Raw genomic sequence first — 20,256 nt, forward strand, 5'->3', positions numbered from 1 at the left:
TTAAACTGTGATGCTATGAGTAAGTGTTGATATTTTGCTGTTTTGAGGATTTGGGCATAGAGCTTGATCCTTTTCTTACCTTAGATGAGTGACCGAGGAGGTGGTGTTCCTTTGAGGAAAATTGACAGACTCTTCAACTACATGTATTCAACTGCACCGAGACCTCGTGTTGAGACCTCCCGCGCGGTGCCGCTGGTATGTTATCAAGAAATAATGAAGTGTGTTTTTGTGAATTGCCTTCCACATGCTCTAGCTGTCAAATAAGTAAGTTAAGCCGTCATGTAGGGTACTCTACAAGGAAGAAGGAAGCTCTTAGAAACACACACTTTCCCCTAAATTTAAACAGCCTTCAGAAAACTTTTTTTTTCCAACTGAAATGGGCACGAGACAGAGATTTGGAGTTCTTGTTACAAAGTTTGATCGTGATATAGCAGTAGTTTTCCTGTGTGAAACCGTATTTTGAAATATGGTTAACCACATTATTTCTAATGTGGGGAATAAATTAGTGGTTTTAATAGTGTTTGGTCAACACTGAATTACTTTTTAGTGTTGACTTTTTTCTCAAGTATTTGTCATTAGAATGATCTCATATCCTAGACTGAAAAATAAGACTAAAATTCTAATCTGTTCAATCACCAACCTGAAGGCTTAAATTATAATTGCTTTGATGGTGTTTTTATTCATCTTAGCCCCACCTATTTTCAGGTTTAACAGGGTCAACTTTTGAATTGACTCCATCCTTATCTTTATGTTCTAACTCCCCCACAAAAAGTATGTTACCAAAATTTTGTCTGTAATTCTAGAAGAACTCTATTCTTTTAGGCTTGGAAACTTCTCTGACATTTCCAGTAGAATTATGCTGTAACATGATGGGATATAGTATAAGATAGATCTATTTTAGACCCCTTCCTAGGAAGTTACTAGGACTTTATTCTGATAGTTTTGTGTCTGGAATTGGTGGGTTCTTGGTCTTGCTGACTTCAAGAATGAAGCCGCAGACCCTCACGATGGGTGTTACAGTTCTTAAAGATGGTATGTCCAGAGTTCCTTCAGATGTGTCCAGAGTTTCTTCCTCCCAGTGGGTTCATGGTTTCGCTGGCTTCAAGAGTGAAGCTGCAGACCTTCGCAGTGAGTGTTACAGCTCATAAAGGTGGTGCGTCTGGAGTTGTGTGTTCCTCTTAGTGGGTTCATGGTCTTGCTGGCTTCAGGAGTGAAGCTGCAGACCTTCGTGGTGGGTGTTACAGCTCATAAAGGTGGCACGTCCGGAGTTGTTTGTTCCTCCGGGTGGGTTCATGGTCTCACTGGCTTCAGGAATGAAGCTGCAGACCTTCGCAGTGAGTGTTACAGCTCATAAAGGTAGTGCAGACCCAAAGAGAGAGCAGCAGAAAGATTTATCATGAAGAGCAAAAGAACAAAGCTTCCACAGCCTGGAAGGGGACCACAGCGGCTTACTGCTGCTGGCTCGGGTGGCCTGCTTTTATTCCCTTATCTGGCCCCACCCACATCCTGCTGATTGGTCTATTTTATAGAGAGCTGATTGGTCCGTTTTACAGAGAGCTGATTGGTCCGTTTTTACAGAGTGCTGATTGGTATGTTTACAAACCTTTAGCTAGATACAGAGTGCTGATTGGTGCATTTACAATCCTTTAGATAACAAAAGTTCTCCAAGTCCCCACCCGATTAGCTAGACAAAGAGCGCTGATTGGTGCGTTTACAAACCTTTAGCTAGACAGAAAAGTTCTCCAAGTCCCCACGTGACCCAGAAGCCCAGCCAGCTTCATCTCTCAGTTTTACCTGATGCATAGCACAAATTCTATGGCTACAGCTGTACTATAGTTGAAATGCTTGCTCTAGTAATGTCCTCCAATTCAGATACATGGTCTCCAGGAGTTGGCATCCATATGTCAAGGGGCAGACAGACAATGTCAAATGATAAACATGAGCATCTTTTCACAAGTCTAGTTTTATCCTAAAAAGTAGAGGGAGAGAAGGGAGCTGCTGTTTTTGTAGTAAACGAATATTGTAGAATTTTTGTGGAGAGTGGCATAGTGAGCTAGTCTAGACTCTGGATCTAAACTCTTTGGTTCTGTTCCTGATACTGCTGCATCTTAGATGTGCAGCCTTGGGAAAATTATTGACCTCTGGATGCGACAGATTCCCCAGTTAGAAAAATGGAGTTATTGTGAGAATTAAGTGAGTTGATATATGTAAAAATGCTGTTTGTAGTGCCTGGCTCATGGTAAATGCCATGTAAGTGTTTGTTATTTTAGGTTGTAAAATGTGTGTGAATATTTAAGAAAATAGGAGGCTTGACCTGGAACAGGCTCCCCCATAAATCTACATGCCGTTAACAAGGCTAAGACTGTTACTAATTTCTTGCAGAGCCTCCTTTCTGCTGACATCGCTTTGTAGATGGTCCCAGTCAGCAGGCAGTAGAGTAGCTGGAGAAAGGCCAGCTGATGCCCACAGGGGTGGCTTTCTTGTCTACCTGGTTACTGAGGGCTTCTTCCCTGTGGATACCTTCTGGTGGGTCTTTGCATGGATAGGCTATCTTCACACTGTAAGTCCAGAGAGGAACATCCACACATCTCTCTTCCAGACCTCCTTCTCATCCTTCACTCAGTTTTGTTCTTTCCAGGTCCTTAACAAGCCAGCCACTTGTTTTGCCACTGCCTATGCTGGAAGGGTTTACTTTCACCGCTTTCTTTCAGGCCTGCCCTCCAACCCTGAGAGGGATTGTAGTAGAAAAACGGCAGCCTACTTTCAGATGGTGATAGCACATGGGGTAGATCCATCAGTGGACTAGGCCCATGTTGTTTTTCTTCCCTGTTAACTGCTTATAGGGGAAGCCGTATGAGTCAGCCCATAAGTGTGGTCAAGAGAGAGCACGTGGTAAAGTAGGTCAGGTATTGTGGGAACCTGAGCCACCTGCTCATACAGTTTTCTTGGGGCCACTTCTGAGACCAGTTAATGTATCGGTCAGAGTCACAACAGGAAGGAGGTAGCTCACTCAAATTATGAAGGAAGGCCTTTTTACAAAGAAACTAATTACATAGATGTAGGTAAAGATAGCACAGGAACCCAGGGCTAGCAGTAGCAAAGCTGTCACCACCTTGGTTCATGAGGGATGAGGAGAAGGCAAAGTTATCAGAACCCAGAGGAAGGGAAAGCTGCAGAGTAGCTGCTTACTCTCCAGGGGCCCGGCTTGCCCAAGGCAACCTCAGGGAAGGAACCAGGGGAGTAAATGCCCTGCCTTGACTCCCTCTGAACTCCTGCTGGGTTTTCCAAGACACGCTGTAAGCAGAGGGCTTGGGAATCCAGTGACATAATCCAGGTTAGCCTCCCAGGGCAGGGAGGTGTGGAAATGGAATAGTTGATTTGCATGGGCAAACAGAGACTCTGGGTAGAAAAGTCAAGTTGTAGTTGGTGGAGTTAGGTAAAGCTGGAGCCTGGATTTGTGAATAGCACTCTGATTCTTGAGTCCACACAAGCTGATAGTCAGCATGCTATATGGAATGTCATTAAACATATGACTTGGTAATAAAAACCATTTTCCCATTTATCCAGGTGTTTTGTTTTGTATTAGGAATTGGTAGGATTTATCCAGATAAAGAGGCTATTCTGGATACTGGGAACAAAATGAACAGACACGGAATGATATGTTTAAGTAACGTAAGAGCAAGAGGCATAGTTGTGCTGGACTGGAAAGTGGGAGGCAGAGACCTGATCTTACCAGGTCTAGAAAGCTCTTTTTAGAAGCTTAGGTTTTGATTTCTAAGACAGCGGGATGGGGGTGGTGGGAGTGGTGGTATGTTTTGAAGATTTTTAAGTGGAAAAGTGACCTGTCAGTGAGAATTAAGAAAGTAGATCTATATTAGAGATGTCTCCAGGCTCAGAACATGGCTGGAAATTTATGATATGAAGTCATGAGATATATTTATTAGGCTGCAACAAGCCATGTTCTACTCTTGCTCGTAAAAGAGATAACCTATTTTATATGATATTGCCAAGAGCAGTATTGAGATACCATGTCCGGAATTGGTTCCTTCTGGTGGGTTCTTGGTCTCGCTGACTTCAAGAATGAAGCCATGGACCCTCGTGATGAGTGTTACAGTTCTTAAAGATGGTGTGCCTGGAGTTTGTTCCTTCAGATGTTCAGATGTGTCTGGAGTTTCTTCCTTCCAGTGGGTTTGTGGTCTCGCTTGACTTCAGGAGTGAAGCCACAGACCTTCGCAGTGAGTGTTACAGCTCTTAAAGTTGGCGCGTCTGGAGTTGTTTGTTCCTCCTGGTGGGTTCGTGGTCTCGCTGACTTCAGGAGTGAAGCTGCAGACCTTCGTGGTGAGTGTTACAACTCATAAAGGTAGTGCAGACCCAAAGAGTGAGCAGCAGCAAGATTTATTGTGAAGAGCGAAAGAACAAAGCTTCCATAGCGTGGAAGGGGACCCGAGCAGGTTGCCACTGGTAGCTGGGGTGGCCAGCTTTTATTCCCTTATTTGGCCCCGCCCATGTCCTGCTGATAGGTCGATTTTACAGAGTGCTGATTGGTGCGTTTTTACAGAGTGCTGATTGGTGCGTATACAAACCTTTAGCTAGACACAGTGCTGATTGGTGCATTTTTACAGAGTGCTGATTGGTGCATTTACAATCTTTTAGCTAGACAGAAAAGTTATCCAAGTCCCCACCCAACCCAGAAGCCCAGCCAGCTTCACCTCTCAATTCCCCCTCTAAACAGGACACCCCAACTGTTGTTGAGAATTGGGCGATGACTGCTGTAGCTACTTCCTGCTGGATAGGGGCAAAGAAGGGGCCCTGTAGTTGTAGTGTCCTCCAGAGGGGAACTCTTTAGGCCAGTGAAAGGGCCAGCGGGTTGGTCCAGGGGTCCTCGGTAGAAGTTGTTAGTTGAGTTCATTTGGGGTTCCATTTGTAAGACCATCTGTAGTTTGATGGCCTTGGTTCTAGAGGAAACAAATTTGACAAGGAGGTTAAAAATACACAGCCCGAAGGTGGGTAATAGCAAGATGGCTGTCACAGGACCTACAAAGGGGAGAAGCCATGTTGCCCAACTCCAGAGGTTGGTAGAAGAGTTTGAAAGGTGTTGTCTGATTTCAGAAGACTTTTCCTGTAAATGCCGGGCGGCATTTACATGTACTATCCCTGACTCGTTAGCGTAAAAACAACATTCTTCCCCTAAGAAGGTGCAGAGTCCTCCGTTCTCAGCAGTGAGGAGGTCTAGGCCTCGGCGGTTTTGGAGAGTCACTGCTGCCAAAGAGTCTATTTGGGATTGTAGAGTGAGGATAAATTTTGTTATTTCTTGCACACTGTCTGAGAAATCCTTTGAGAGTGTGTGGTGGTAGGATAATGAAGTAGATAAACTGGCTATTCTGGTGTAGCAGTGGCCATTTCTAACTCTATAAGTAGGGTTATTAGTTGTATGGCCCTGCGCTGACAGACTTGAGCTTTGAGGGGAACTGATAGGGTCTGATTTCCATAAGATTAGAAGTTAGGATAATTTATGTTACACTGTTAACTTTTAGCAAACTTTACTTTTGTTGAAAACCTTGTAAGTTTGAGATTTCAATTATTCTTTGCCATTAATAAGACCTTGTTCAGTCCCTATTAACTTAAAATTGGTATAGATGGCTCCTTCCTGATTCTGTAAGTACTTTAAGGTTTGGCTGAGTGCAAACAGCTCACATGTTTGAGCAGACCAATTATTAGGCAATTTTCCTAACTCTGCTTCTACAAGAGTTTCCTTATCACTTACTGAATACCCATTGTGTCTTTTTCCCTTAATCGTCTGGGAGGAAACATCTATGGTCCTGTCCTGAAGGGAGTTCCTCCTGTGTCTGGTCGGACCTTCAGATTTAGATCCCCTGTTAGGAAACCTGCTGGGTTAAGGATTTTTGATAGGAAAGCTACGGGTTGTCAGTGGCCTCAGTGCTTTCGGGCTGTGCCCTTGTTTACACTGACAACAAGGTGGTATTGGAGTGTTACAGGGTTACAGAGAAGACCTTCAATTATCAGTTATAGGTTTTAAATTTACCCTGGCTTCTAAAGGAATAGGGTACACTGTTTTTTCTTTACTACTTCTATCTCTCTTACTGTTTGACTTCTTTGTCTCTCTCTTTCTGACTCCCTCTTTGTCTGTCTCTTCCTCTCTCTTTTTGACTTTGTCTCTCTCTCTCTCTGACTCCCTCTTTGTCTCTGTCTCTTCCTCTCTCTGTCTCTGACTTTGTCTCTTTCTTTCTCTGTGACTCCCTCTTTGTTTCTCTCTTCCTCTCTCTGTCTCTCTCTCTGACTTTCTTTTTCTCTCTTTCCTTTCTGTTGGTCTTTCCCTGCTTCTGCCAGCTGCTTATGCTGCTCTTCTCCCCTCTCCTGGAGAAGTCCACAGACCAAGAACCCACTGGAAGGAACCAATTCCGGACACAATATGATCGAGCAGGCCAGCAAGGAAAAGCAATATACTTTTTCCAGACCAACCACAAGTCATTTTATAGAAAGAATAAAGAGTTTTAAATGACCAGAGGGAAGTCAGCTGATACAGTACTCAAGTAAACCTCAGCTTAATCATTATTAATGCTTAAATATTAATTATATTAAATATAATGCATCTCTCAGATGCAGGCTCTGATAGCCCCAGGGTACTCAATGGCATCTATCTTAATTAGAAAAGTATTTCAGTGTGTGGCTCTCTGAATAGAATTTTGTTTTTCTCATCAAACAGGCTGGTTTTGGTTATGGATTGCCCATATCACGTCTTTACGCACAATACTTCCAAGGAGACCTGAAGCTGTATTCCCTAGAGGGTTACGGGACAGATGCAGTTATCTACATTAAGGTAATAGCTGTAGTCTTCTTAATTTAATATTTCTTTTGGTGATAAGAACAGGTGCCCATACTTAACTGTAATGAAATTTAACTCTACCACATGCTGTTTAAATAGAAAAAAAACCATGGTTTTTTGCCTGGGATCTCACCCATTTTGATAGATGATCCCCTCAACTATGGGGAAAGAGATTTGTATCCTGGAGTGATCAGGACTCTGGCTATTAATAGGAAAAAAATCGGATTAAAGTAGAGAATCATAAGTTATATATCATACAAGTTTAATTTTAACATAAAACACATGAATGGACATTGATACACCAAACTTTGATGTACTGCCAAGGCTTTTTCTTTGTATATGGGTCTGCAGATTGGAGTGTCACGTCTTTTGTGCAGAAGCTGTACTGACAGTGCATCATTTTAGTTTCTTTAAACCAACAAGTGCATACTTTTTTTGGACTTTCATTCAGTCCTTTACAGATACCTCCTGACTGATTTGACAGCAAGTTTTATGTGACTTTCCTTCATGAGTCTTTCCAAAACATTCATCTTAGTTTTCAAGGAAACATTCCCTTTTTTATTCTTTGCTTATGTAATGAATTTTGTAATTATAATGACAGAACTGTACAAACAGATTTGGGAACAAGCACAAGTGACTCTTGGTAAGCATATAGCTTACCTGATGGACACAGAAGCACTTAGTCTGCTTGCCTGGAGTGTTCAATGCATTAAAGAAGGATCCACACATTTTACATGGTTGGAAAAACACTAGGTTCCATCATTCTCCTTCTTCAGCTAGCTGGTGGCTGTTTATGCCTGATTTAGTGACTCTAGTTTCTTGTTCTGGCCACTAGATGGCATCTATTTTATAGGAAATGTTGAAGAATTTATATTGGAAAAAATATCTGAAAAGACTAAATTCTTTCTAGATGGTATTTTTTGTTTGTTTTTTTAACCATGTCAATTGCGAGGAAAAAGGGCAACATCAGTGCAATTTTTTTTTTTTTTTTGAGACGGAGTCTCACTCTGTCACCTAAACTGGAGTGCAATGGCATGATCTTGGCTCACTGCAACCTCCGCCTCCCGGGTTCACGCTGTTCTCCTGCCTCAGCCTCCCAAATAGCTGGGATTACAGGCGCCTGACTAATTTTTGTATTTTTAGTAGAGATGGGGTTTGACCATGTTGGCCAGGCTGATCTCGAACTCCTGACCTCAGGTGATCTGCTTGCCTTGGCCTCCCAAAGTGCTGGGATTACAGGCATGAGCCACCACACCTGGCCCAATGCAATATTTTTATGATGAAATGTAACATTTTGATCTAGCCCATGAGTGTCCAATCTTATGGCTTCCCTGGGCCACAGTGGAGGAACAGCTGTCTTGTGCCACACATAAAATAGCTAACGATAGCTGATGAGCTTAAAAAAAATTGCAAAAAAAAACTCATAATATTTTAAGAAAGTTTACAAATGTGTTGAGCTTCATTCAGAGCTATCCTGGGCCGCATGCAGCCTGTGGGCCGTGGATTGGACAAGCTTGGTCTAGCCTATAGATCAAGAAATTCTGGAATATTTAGAGAGAATATGGAGGTGAAATGTTTTTAGTTCTACCTTAGAGAAAATAGAAGATAAGACATCTTAGAGAATGATTAAAATTGTTAACATCAAAGACTTTAGCATTATCAGAATGAGATTTTCTGGTTCAGGATGTTCTGCATCTTAGGAAATGCCTTTGGCCTGGGATGGAAATACTACTGAAAAATCCTAACTTGAAGAAGATAACCAGAAATGTAGTTTATCTCACGTTCCAGTGACTTATGGGAAGCTGAAATACAATGGAGAATTACTGGTAATAATATATCGAAAACATGAAATCATGCATGATGCAGAAATCTTGTGCACAGTGACTGAAATTGGAGGCTGGAGAAGACACAGGTTCAAACCCAGGGCCAATAAATATTCATGAAAAAGCTAAGATGCCTTAGACATAGATTTCTATTTATTAATGATGTTATAATGAGTTTTTAAATTTTTATGTATTTATAGAGACAATGTCTTGCTTTGTTGCCAGGCTGGAGTGCAGTGGTACAATCATAATTCACTACAGCCTTGAACCCCTGGGCTTCAAGTGATCCTCCTCTCTCGGTCTCCCAAGTAGTTAGGACTACACCCGTGTGCCACCATGTCCAGCTGATATTTTTATTTTTTGTAGAGACAGGATCTTGCTATGTTGCCCAGGCTGGTCTCCAACTCCTGGGCTCAAGCAGTCTTCCTGTGTAAGCCTCCCAAAGCACTGGAATTATAGGCATAAGCCACCGTGCCTGGCTTGTGATGAGTTTTTTTAAAGCACAGTGACTATGCTGAAAAAAACACTATTTCTTCTAGTAAATAATTAAAATAGAGTTCGTTAAATTTATATACATATATTAAGATACATACATCAGTTTGTATGCTTTTACATTTAACCAACTTCTTCAGTTAGCCAACTCTGATCTGGGTCATGTTTTGTGTAAAATTTCAATCCGGCAGCATCCAGGATGGCTGGGGAATTGCTGTAAGCAACAAACTCAGTCAACCTGCACATCAGTCAGTGCCATAGATTTAATAAATAACATGTTTCAAATATACATACCATTTAAAAGTATATTTAGGTGGTATAAGGATTAATAAGATACTAGTAGAATATTATTTAATTTGTTGTAACCTTTTTACCATTCTCTATTTTCTCAAATAATGAATTCTAAAAAATGCCAGACTTAATAGGTCTTAGGTTTTTTTTTTCAGGCTCTGTCAACAGACTCAATAGAAAGACTCCCAGTGTATAACAAAGCTGCCTGGAAGCATTACAACACCAACCACGAGGCTGATGACTGGTGCGTCCCCAGCAGAGAACCCAAAGACATGACGACATTCCGCAGTGCCTAGACACACTTGGGACATCCGGAAAATCCAAATGTGGCTTTTGTATTAAATTTGGAAGGTATGGTGTTCAGAACTATATTATACCAAATACTTCATTTGTCGTTTTCACAAAACTATTTGAGTAGAATAAATGGAAACTGAATTCCACTTGTGCCCGTTAAACCTCCTAAAGGATGAAATTGCACCTATTTTACACTTATATTTTCACAGTTAATTGAACATATTTTTAAACAACTGTAGTTTTGGTCAACTTTTCGCTTTGTGGTAGACTTCAGAAGTGTGGAAATCTTCGGGTTTCTATAGGAAACTAGTTTTTTTTTAAGAAATACTTTCATTTATGTTTGCTAGAAACATTTTCTAAATGATAGTGATTAGCTGGTTAGCCATCTTCCTGTTATTTGGAGGAGTTCTGCCATCTTTTATTCGGTAGTGACAGCTGTAATATGGTCTTCATGTTTATCAGTGACTTGACTACAAGTAAAGCAGAAAACAGTTGCCCTGTAATCACAGAACCAGCCACCCTTCGGCGTCTACGTGCATTGTCTTAGCTCTGAGGTTAATTTATCATTTTTAAATTTTATTGTAAAGAAGTGTAATGACTAACTCTCTGTGGATCTATGCCAAAATCATGGGCCATCTGTTCTAAGTGTACTTGTGATTAATGCAAGGGGAAATTTTTATACTGAAAACAAACAAACAAACTAGCAGCTACTAAAATAGAGAAGAAATTGAGGGCAAAGTAGTATGTCTCCAAAACTGAACTGATTGCTTGTTGAGATTACCTAGAAAGCTTTTGGAAAAAAGTAGAGCTTTTCTGCATCCTACTCCAGATATACTGAATCAGAATCCCTAGGACTAGAGCCTAGAAATCTCACTTTTAAAATGCTTCCTAGGTAAGTCTGATGCCTACCTTAGGTTGGGAACCACTCTTTCAAAGTAAATAGTGATGACACAGCATTTGCTAAAGTAACAGATCTGTAGGTTTTGGTTGCCACCTATTTAAAGTCATTTATAGACGCGAGGAGACAGAAACTGAATCCCACACCTGGTGCAATTAGAAGCATAATTAGAAGCAGAGAACAAAATGCCACCTAACCTAACCAAAGCATCAGAGCCATCATTGCACATGTCTTTTTTTCTTTTTTTTTTTTTTCAGGACAGGGTCTCGCTCTTTTGCCCGGGATGGAGTGCAGTGGCATGGTCAAGGCTCATTGCAGCTTCAATCTTCTGGGCTCAAGTAATCCTTCCACCTCAGCCTCCCATATAGCTGGAACTACAGTTGTGCACTACCACACCTGGCTAATTTTTTGATTTCTTGTAGAGATGAGGTCTCAGTATGTTCCCAGGCTACTGTTGAACTCCTGAGCTCAAGAAATCCTCCTGCCTGAGTCTCTGAAAGTGCTGGGATTACAGGCGTGAGCCACCACACCTGGCCTATTGCACAAGTCTTGACAAACAACATAGATTTTCTAAAACTATCCAGATTTCATTATCAGGGAAAAGTTTGCTTAGGTTTATTACAGCTGTCCTTTGCATTCATATGGTAATTTGTACTTTACAAATACTTTGATATATTATAACTCTATTGGTCTTTGAAACAAAGCGATACAGTGTAGGTGGTATCATTCTCTTTCTCACTCAGTGTGGCCCAGAGTTGCTCAGAATTGGAGCAGAGCCTGAGATGTATCTGCAGATCCTGTCATCAGCTGGCAAGTCCGGGAGACTGTGTCATTTAGAGACTGTGTTGTTAGTTACCCCTCAACATCTTCTAAGGTGGCAGGAAATACATTGGAAATAACATTTTAAAGTAAAAATTTTTAAGTTTAAAGAAGAGTTTTGCCACTTAAACAGAGGAGCTTTGTCTGGAAAATACACTGAGTTGAAACACTTCATCCTTGGAAGGATTATACAAGATGAACAGTTGTGATAACTGTGTAGATTAGAGGGATGTGAACGGGCAGTTAGTCCAGCGCCCTCATTTAAGAGGCCAAGATCCTGATTCAGAGGAGGCATCCTTTGCCCAGAGCTGCTTAGCTAACCTGACCAAATGTTGGGAAAAATGTCTCACCCAACCCACTATTCCTTAATTATGGATTTTATGAAAAACAATAGAACATGTTAATGAGTAATTTATATTAGTTCGATGTATTACAATTTTTTAGCTTTAAATTACACTTTTCTTATAATGATGAAATGTTTTAGAATCCTTTGAATCTAAGTATTTGTTTCCTAAATGAAACATTTGTACAACATTTGATGTTTTTACTTACGAAATATTCTCCTCCCCCAAGAAAATTTAAACTTTTTCTCTCTATTTAAAAGCTAAGAAATGTTTTAAAGGAAAAATGAAATTATCTTCCTTTAGCTTATTTTTAAGGTAAAACAGCTTTTTACTCTGTTGTGGTAATGGACAGAAAATTACATACGAAAATATTCTGGGAGAGCTTTCTCCTAGTTGGTTTTAAATCATTGTGCTATCTGAAAGATTTTTAGATTTTATAGCAGCTAATTTGTCCACCAGCATTAATGTAACACACTGTAGTTATGAAAATATATTGAAGGAGAAGAAGTGGACACGAAGTAATTTTTGTAACCTGAGCAGTTAATGAATGTGCCAACATTTTCTAGGAAGGGACAGCAAGAATATTCTGCTCTGTAGTTAAAATACTGGCTGGCTTTTGATGTCTTCATGCTTAATTGTGATCACTTTCTTGCACTGTGATGTTTTTACGTGAATATGTTGAAGTAGAAGTCTACCATATTATTTTATAAAATGTTTTCTGTATGGCAATAAACTGAAAACATGGATCAACCCTTCTTTTGAAAATAAACTGAGTCAATTTAGCTTTTTAAAAATATAATCATCTCTTTTAAATAGAATCCTCTTCCACCATCAAGGCTCAATATTTTGTAAGCATCCAAAAAATTGGTAATTAGGGGGCTTGCACTTAATTTCACTATCTTCAGTAGAGAGGAACTGTTTGGAACTTAGATTTCCAATGTGTATATTCTAATGGAGAAAGCAAGAGGTAGAGTTTGTATGTTTGACTTACCTTAGATTTTTATTTTCCATACATACCACAGATGATTGACTTGTTGCATAAATGAAGATCTTCTGTTGTGTGCTTTTCAAACACTGTAAATAAATTTGAAATTTGAATAACTTTCCACAGCATAACTGTAAAAAAAAAAAAAAAGGTCTTAATTTAACCAGCATTACCCTCTGCTTGTACCAATTGAATGGCAGAACTAAACTCCTATAGTCAAAGATAAATTCCTATCCTATTTCTAATTGATGGGATATAGGCACCACAATTTCCCTTCATTGTTGAAGCCAACAAGTTCCGTAACAGAACTCCAGAGGTAAATAGCTGGGGAAACTATTAGTTTTAAGGTCCCACTGTAGCTCTGTGAATGACTAATCAGAGGAAGCCAAAAATCAGCCAACCAATTTCAGTTATGTCTTTAATTGTGATGTAAGTGTGAAGTTTCTACATATGGGTAATCAGGGTTGAGTTAGGTAGTTTGCAAACATGACTTTTGCTGGAGGAACTTTTAATCATGTCTTATTAATTTCTGGTCCCAATAATTTTCTTACAGTCAAACCCAATGCACTTGAAAAATAATATAATTAATACTGTGTGAAGAATTTTTTGCATGTTAAAAAAAGCAAACTACTAGTTTGCTTAGTTCTGGCATTCATAAACTACCGCACCTTCTGTTCTATTGACATGTTTGGAAAAAAGAATTGAACATATGTACCACCCCGCTCTTTCTAGTCTCCACAGTTCTTTAGCAATTGCTAACCATAGGTTTTTAATAGCAAAAGACAAGATTGTCAGTTTTTAGTGCAAAACTACTCTTTTTGGTTGACTTGGAAAAGCTGTTGTTTATATTGGGAATTGTGACAGCTGTCTTTTACTTTGTTAAATTAGAAATTATTTAGCAAAAATACAGAGTTTCACCCCAGTAAAATAAACTTCCACGTGAGAGTTGTGTTCATTCAAGGGTTATTTTTTGAGAGAGGAAGTACATTTCCTGCATTTGTCACAGATAATATCAGAAATTTTGTTGTTTTGATTAAAATGTTGCCATCTACTTATAAGTTAAAAATGCTGAGAAGGTTTTTTTTGGAAACAGTTTATGAAGCCAGGACATTTTTAAGTTTGACTCAAATATAAAAAGCCACAGTATTCTTGCCATGGTTTTGTACTTAGATGTCTCTTATTATGGGATTCAGAATGTAACAGTTATAGTACTGCATGAAAATACTTAACGCAGTTCTGCAGTTACAGTATTGCGTGAAAATGCAGTATGGTATGAAATTATTTGTCCAAAACTGTACTCCAGAAATGGAGCCCATATGATTTTATAACTATAAAATAGGATGGAACAGAGAAAAGCATGTCTGTATTACAGTATAAACATATCTGGTTTAATATGAACTATTTCTTTTCATCTCTTTACTCCCAATATCTCCATAATGCCCAGTATGTAGTAGGCACCTGTAATTGTGAAGCAGCCTCGTTGTCTGGGGTAAATACCAAGGTTCTTGGTCTCATGGCCAAGGAGATCGAGGTCGCAGACACACACAGTTTGGAGCAGGAGTTTAATAGGCAAAAGGAAATAACAGCTCTCTGTTACAGAGAAGGGTCCCAAGCAGGTTGCCAAGTTGCCGTAAAAATGTCAGGGTTTTTATAAATGGGCTAGCGAGGAGGGGGCTCGTGAGGAGGGGATGTCTTACCTTCCTAGGGTCCGAGGACGCTTTAGTTGGGACCAGGTGTGCTATCTGTACAGAGCAGAGCTTTTTATCAGCTCTTATCCCATTCCCTGACCACATAAGGCTCTTAGACTCTTAGTCTATGTTTCTTTGTCCAGCTTATCTGGAAGGGAGAGTTTCTGTGTCTGTTCCCATACATCTTGCAGCTGCAGGCATTCCCCCTAGTCTGCTTTTAGCTTCCTTATCTTAGTGCCCCTAAAGGGAAAGGAATGTGCTTATTAAGGGTTTTACTGGAGTTAACTGCATGAGGTCAAAAAGGGAGCTATTTTTGAGCTGCTGGTTGTTAAAAGTTTTCTGCCAGGGACTCGCTTTACCCTAACTGTCTACCTAAATTCTTTCTGCCTTCTATAACAATTGTATGCTCAGTAAATACATAAGGAATAATAAACTTAATAACATTTTTTTTCCATTCTCAAAATACTTAAATGACTCAGTACAACAAAGAAACTATGAGTAGTAACCAGCGCAAAACTAGCAAAAGGATGAAATACACAAGAAAATGAGAGAATTTAAGAGGAGTAGCAAAACAGCACTGCTAAAGTTTTGGGTTTATTTTAAAGTTTAAAATAGAAGTAAACAAGCAAACACGCTGATAATGGTTAGGCTTTCTGTCCCCACTGCACAAATCTCATCTTGAATTATAATCTCCACATGTTAAGGGAGAGACCAAATGAAAGGAATTGGATCATGGGAGTGGTTTCTCCCATGCTGCTCTCGTGATAGTGAGTTCCCATGAGATCTGATGGTTTTATAAGTATTTGGTAGTTCCTCCTGCATTTATTCTTCGTGCTGCCCTGTGAAGAGGTGCCATCCACCATGATTGTGAGTTTCTGGAGGCTTCTCCAGCCATGCAGAACTGTGAGTCAATCCTCTTTTTATTATAAATTACCCCGTCTCGGGCAGTTCTTTATAGCAGTATGGGGACGGACTAATACTCACTGGGTTAGCTGGGGTAAGTAAAGCCACAGCCGTGGCAGCAACCAGCTGGTGGGTGTGCCTTGATGGAGGCTTTGCAGGCTGCAGCAGAAGGGACCCTTCAGATGAACCTCCAGTCAGGAAAGGAAAAGGCCCAAATAAACAGTATTTTGATTTTTTTTTTTTAAAAGGACATAACTACCAATAGAGATTTAAAATAATCATAAGAATACCATTAACTTTATGATAAAAATTTTGTAAGTGGGGAAGAAATGGATATATTTCTAGGAAAACAGTAGAAGATCCATCTAAGATTTTGACAATTTAAATCAACCACTGAAGAAATTGAATCAGTAATCACAAGTCCACCTCGCCAAAAGACAATTTTTGAAAGATGAATGTTACCAAAACATCAAGAAACTGATAATTCCTATCTTATAGAAACTTTGAAATGAGAGAAAGCTACCCAACCCATTTCAGAAAGTTAGTAAAATCTCAAAGCTACACTTGAGCAAAGACTGTGAAATATTAATAGACCAATCTTGTTTATGAACATAGATGGAAAAATTGCCGATGAAATATTGGCACATTGAATGTAGCAGTGCATAAAATATTGTATCATGAGCAAAAGGAGACTCCCAGGAACAGGAGGATGTTTTAATAAAAATATGTAATTTACCTCTGTACAGATTAAAGGAGAAAAACTATATGATCACATCAACAGAAACAGGAAATTCGGTTTTTTGGGGGGGATAATTGTAAAAGTGCTTAACTCACTTATATAAGCCATTAGTGGACGTTACAATAAACCTTGTATAGTGGCAGATATAAGACAGACATACTGGAATTATCTTTGGGGTTGGATCCACGGGCCTGCCATGGAAAATTTGTTGAGTAGTATGTCCAAGGCGTCACCATTTGCCAGACGTTGCAAGTGTCACCATTTGCAAGGTGTTAACAAAAAGTTACCTGCCTATGGATTCCCCTTTCTAACTCTGACCTATTATTTTGGAACATAGAGGAAAGAAACATCTGATGTTTCTGTGTTTGGGTAAACATTAGGCTTATAAAAGGGCCTAGGGTTTTTTTGTTTGGTAAACCATTGCCTTTCCTGCTTTGGTGTGGCAAATCTTCCTTTGGAGAAAAAAGTCCCTTTCATCTTAAAACCAACTCTCGGTGACCAACAAAAGCAACAAATAGGAACCACCACCATTTAAGAACCATCAGGTGATGCCTCATTTGCTGTGGTGCACAGCTGAACTTGATTGTTGCTCTTGGATCAGGGTTGGCTTGATAAGGACTCACTTAACCAATGGAAAGTAAGGTTAAATCTTTGTAAGCAATGCTTCTGATGCGAATCACCTGGAGATCTTGAGAAACTGCAGACTGGTTCAGCAGGTCTGGAGTGGGGCCTGAGATTCTGCATTTCTAACAAGTTTCCTGGTGATATTAATGCTGCTGGTCTGTGAGCCATACTTTGAGTAGCAAAGGACTAAAGGTTGTGAGATAAACTGCTTTTAGCAGCCCGAAGGGCCAACTGGAAAGACGAGACCAGTTGCAGAGCAAATGGCGAGACAGATCTGGTAATCTGATTCTTAGAGTACTTAAAAAAGATAAGAAGGATCTGTTCCTGATATCCAGGGTACTTGGTGGATGTGTCCATGACCTCGAGATCGAAAACCCATTAGTTTAATCTTTGTGAAATCTGAATTTTAAGGACCTTACCCAGTGAACATGTAACTAGTGGGAATCCTGAAAACTGGCTAATGCAAGGAAGTGATACCCATGTGTGATGCTTATCTTTGTATCCATTTCATGGGGAAGGTCATGGAAGACGACAGCAAACTTGAGTGGTTAATGAGAGCTTTACTAACGTTGTCTGCTCCAGGCAATAAGTGAAGTCTCTGGCAGTGGGAAGCATGGACCCAAGACCGAAAGCTCTGGCACTTTATAGCAGTGGTAGGGGGTGGATAGGACTTAGTGTGGCCCCTTAAAGAGCAAGGTCCAAGTGATTTTCTCTGGTGAATGTCGATGTGGATCTATTCTCCGGGGTTAGATCCAGGCAGGTAACATCAAAGTCAGTTGGTAAGACCTCTTATGCCTGTGAATGGAAGGCCTTGATAAAACTTCATTATTAATGTTTTGCATCCATTTAGCAGATGACTATAGTCATTTCACATAATCTAATACATGAACATCCTGTATGGGTGACTGCTGAGGGTTTAACGAAGGAGAGTCCATTTATAATTTGGCTGGTAAGGTGGATGCTTCTGTCACTACTGATGGGCAAGGATATTAACATCAATATCTAAAAAAATTCTGAGAATTGGATTATAATGTGTTAAATTTCTAGGCCAATTTGAGGAGAATTTAACAATGGTGAGCTTTTCAATTAATGAACATGGCATATATCTTTTTTTGGTGGGGTGGGGACAGAGTCTTCCTCTGTTACCCAGGCTGGAGTTCAGTAGCATGATCTTGGCTCACTGCAACTTTTGCCTCCTGAGTTGAAGCAATTCTCCTGTCTCAGCCTCCCCAGTAGCTGGGATTACAGGCGAGTGCCATCACACCTGACTAATTTTCATATTTTTAGTAGAGACAGGGTGTCACCACCTCAAGGCATCCACCTGCCTTGGCCTCCCAAAGTGCTGGGATTTATAGGCATGAGTCACCACACCTGGCCAAACATAGCCTACATCTTCCTTTACATAGATTGCCTTTGATTCCTTTCATTGTTATTTTGTAGTTTTCAGCTTACAGATCCCGCGCATATTTTGTTAGACTTAAACCTAAGTATTTCCTTTTTTTTTTTTTTGATGACTTACAAATTTTTTAGATGTTTTTCCTTTTCAGCGTTCATTGCCAATACATTGCACCGTTTGAATCTCCAGTTCAGAAAAATCATGGCCTCTGGAGTTTTACTGAGGACTAGAGATAGCTAAATAACATAGTTCCACCTTATTCACTTGGTCTTTGATGTGGTGTCCATAATTGAGTAAATGGCAGTATGTCCAGTGCAACATCATGCTGCCATGAACTTGACTTTGCCCTCTTGTCTAGCCCTCTCCATTTAGACTACTTGGAAGGGTCAGCAGTAAAATTTCACTGGCCCAGTCCAGGGCTGCTTGAGTGTTACTGTTTTGTGCCACAATATGTTGTGGCCAGACTACTTTTCCAGTTTTGAGATTATTTTGGAGCTTTATATTGGGTATGTTATTTTCCAAGTATCATTAGGGGCATTGATCTCTGATGCCCTTTTCTTTCTTATCTTCCAAATGGCAGGCAGTAAATGGCTTATTAAGCAAGTGTAAGGTTCAAGATCTCAGCCCCAAAGATATATTTGTAGATGCCAGGCTTAACATTCCTGAGGCTCTCAGAGAAAACTTTTCCCTCTATAGACTCCCCATTTTAAGAAGGAGGCATGGGGCTTGGTTGGCCCATTTAGTTAGTGACGCACCTATATTACTCTCCTTGGCATCTTACCCCCAGCCCATCCATTGGGTTGTGTCAGTCTTTTATTTCTAAGTGAGGATCCAGTCAACAGAAGGCACAAGAGATAGAACCAAATACCATAATGCCTCCTTCTATTCCACTATGAACAGTCAAGGACACTGGAGGCCTCCGGGTGGGACACATATGCGTTCAGGAGCCTCTGAGCTTAAAGATGTGTGAGTGGAGCCAACTAGACTGCCCAGGTTTGGTCTACACTGTACATTTTTTTTTCTTTTTTTCTTTTTTTTGTTGAGGCAGAGTCTTATTCTGTTGCCCAGGCCAGAGTGTAGTGGCATGATCTCGGCTCACTGCAACCTCCGCTTCCTGGGTTCAAGTGATTGTCCTGCCTCAGCCTCCAAGTAGCTGGGACTACAGGTGCCCACCACCATGTCCAGCTAATTTTTGTATTTTTAGTAGAGACAGGGTTTCACCATGTTGGCCAGGCTGGTCTCAAACTCCTGAGCTCAAGTGATCCTCCTGCCTTGGCTTCCCAAAGTGTTGGGATTGCAGGCATGAACCACTGTGCTCAGCCTCTCTGTAAATCTTGAGTCGGCACTGAGCTCATGAAAGCTGTGCTGAATGGGTTTCTTTAGATTTTCATTTTCATGTTTGCCCCATTTATGCTAATAGTAATTACTGGAAAATACATTCACCTACTTTGCTTCTCTCTGACCAACATAGGGGCAGGATCTGTGGAAAGACATTTACCACCTGTTTGAAAAGGTCAGCGTGCTGATATTCACTAACTACTACCCCCACAACTCCCCCTCCCCAAACCTGATAGATGCTATAATTTCTGCAGTCCAATCACTATTCTTCCCAAACCCCATGAGCCAGATTTTATACGTACTTTGTGTGACCATAAAACTCTGTACTATTATAAAACCATTTAATTTTGTAGATATCTTCAATGGTGGCATCACTGGGTCCTCTCTTGGATAGCATAGTCCTATGACTAAATGGGTCAGTGGTTGATCAGGCTTCATGAGAATATGATCCCTGGGAGAAATATACAGCTAATTTAACAACAAATGACTGTCCTAATTCTGGAGACCTGGGAGGTATTGGTAAGAGTATAGTGATCATAAGCAGACATTGGGTGCTTTAAGGTAAACTGTGCGAAGATCTCCTCTCTCTTAGAACTTAATCAAACTCTTGGCATCCACAGAAGGCTAGGAGGATGTAATGAATACTTACATTTTTGTGGAAGCCCACAACATTTTGAATGGCCTTTCTATACTTTAGTGAACCTCCATGTTATGAACCTTACTTTCTCAAGTCTCTTTTGCTGCTAGGAGGCGGACAGTAACTTTGGTAATTAGAAAT

The 20,256-nt window shown here is 40.3% G+C and overlaps 1 protein-coding gene across 5 annotated transcripts in view; it reads left to right on the plus strand.

Moving 5' to 3' along the window:
* The window catches only part of PDK1 (pyruvate dehydrogenase kinase 1), a 119,575-nt gene that overhangs the window by 30,000 nt on the left and 69,319 nt on the right, over positions 1-20,256 (plus strand). For 2 of the 5 annotated variants that reach the window (XR_004028042.1, XR_004028041.1), the window contains exons 9-11: positions 85-195; positions 6,725-6,838; positions 9,606-9,801. Coding sequence is in view for 2 of the 5 variants with exons in the window: in XM_003253717.3 (XP_003253765.1) it covers positions 85-195; positions 6,725-6,838; positions 9,606-9,746 (366 nt within the window). In the remaining 3 variants the exon portion in view is untranslated. Of the gene's footprint in view, positions 1-84; positions 196-6,724; positions 6,839-9,605; positions 12,904-20,256 lie in introns of those variants that run through there. The other 3 variants (XM_003253717.3, XM_030804142.1, XR_001114329.2) reach the window with 2 other exon arrangements.

This window comes from Nomascus leucogenys, chromosome 22a, assembly GCF_006542625.1.
Source record: "Nomascus leucogenys isolate Asia chromosome 22a, Asia_NLE_v1, whole genome shotgun sequence".
Taxonomy (NCBI): domain Eukaryota; kingdom Metazoa; phylum Chordata; class Mammalia; order Primates; family Hylobatidae; genus Nomascus; species Nomascus leucogenys.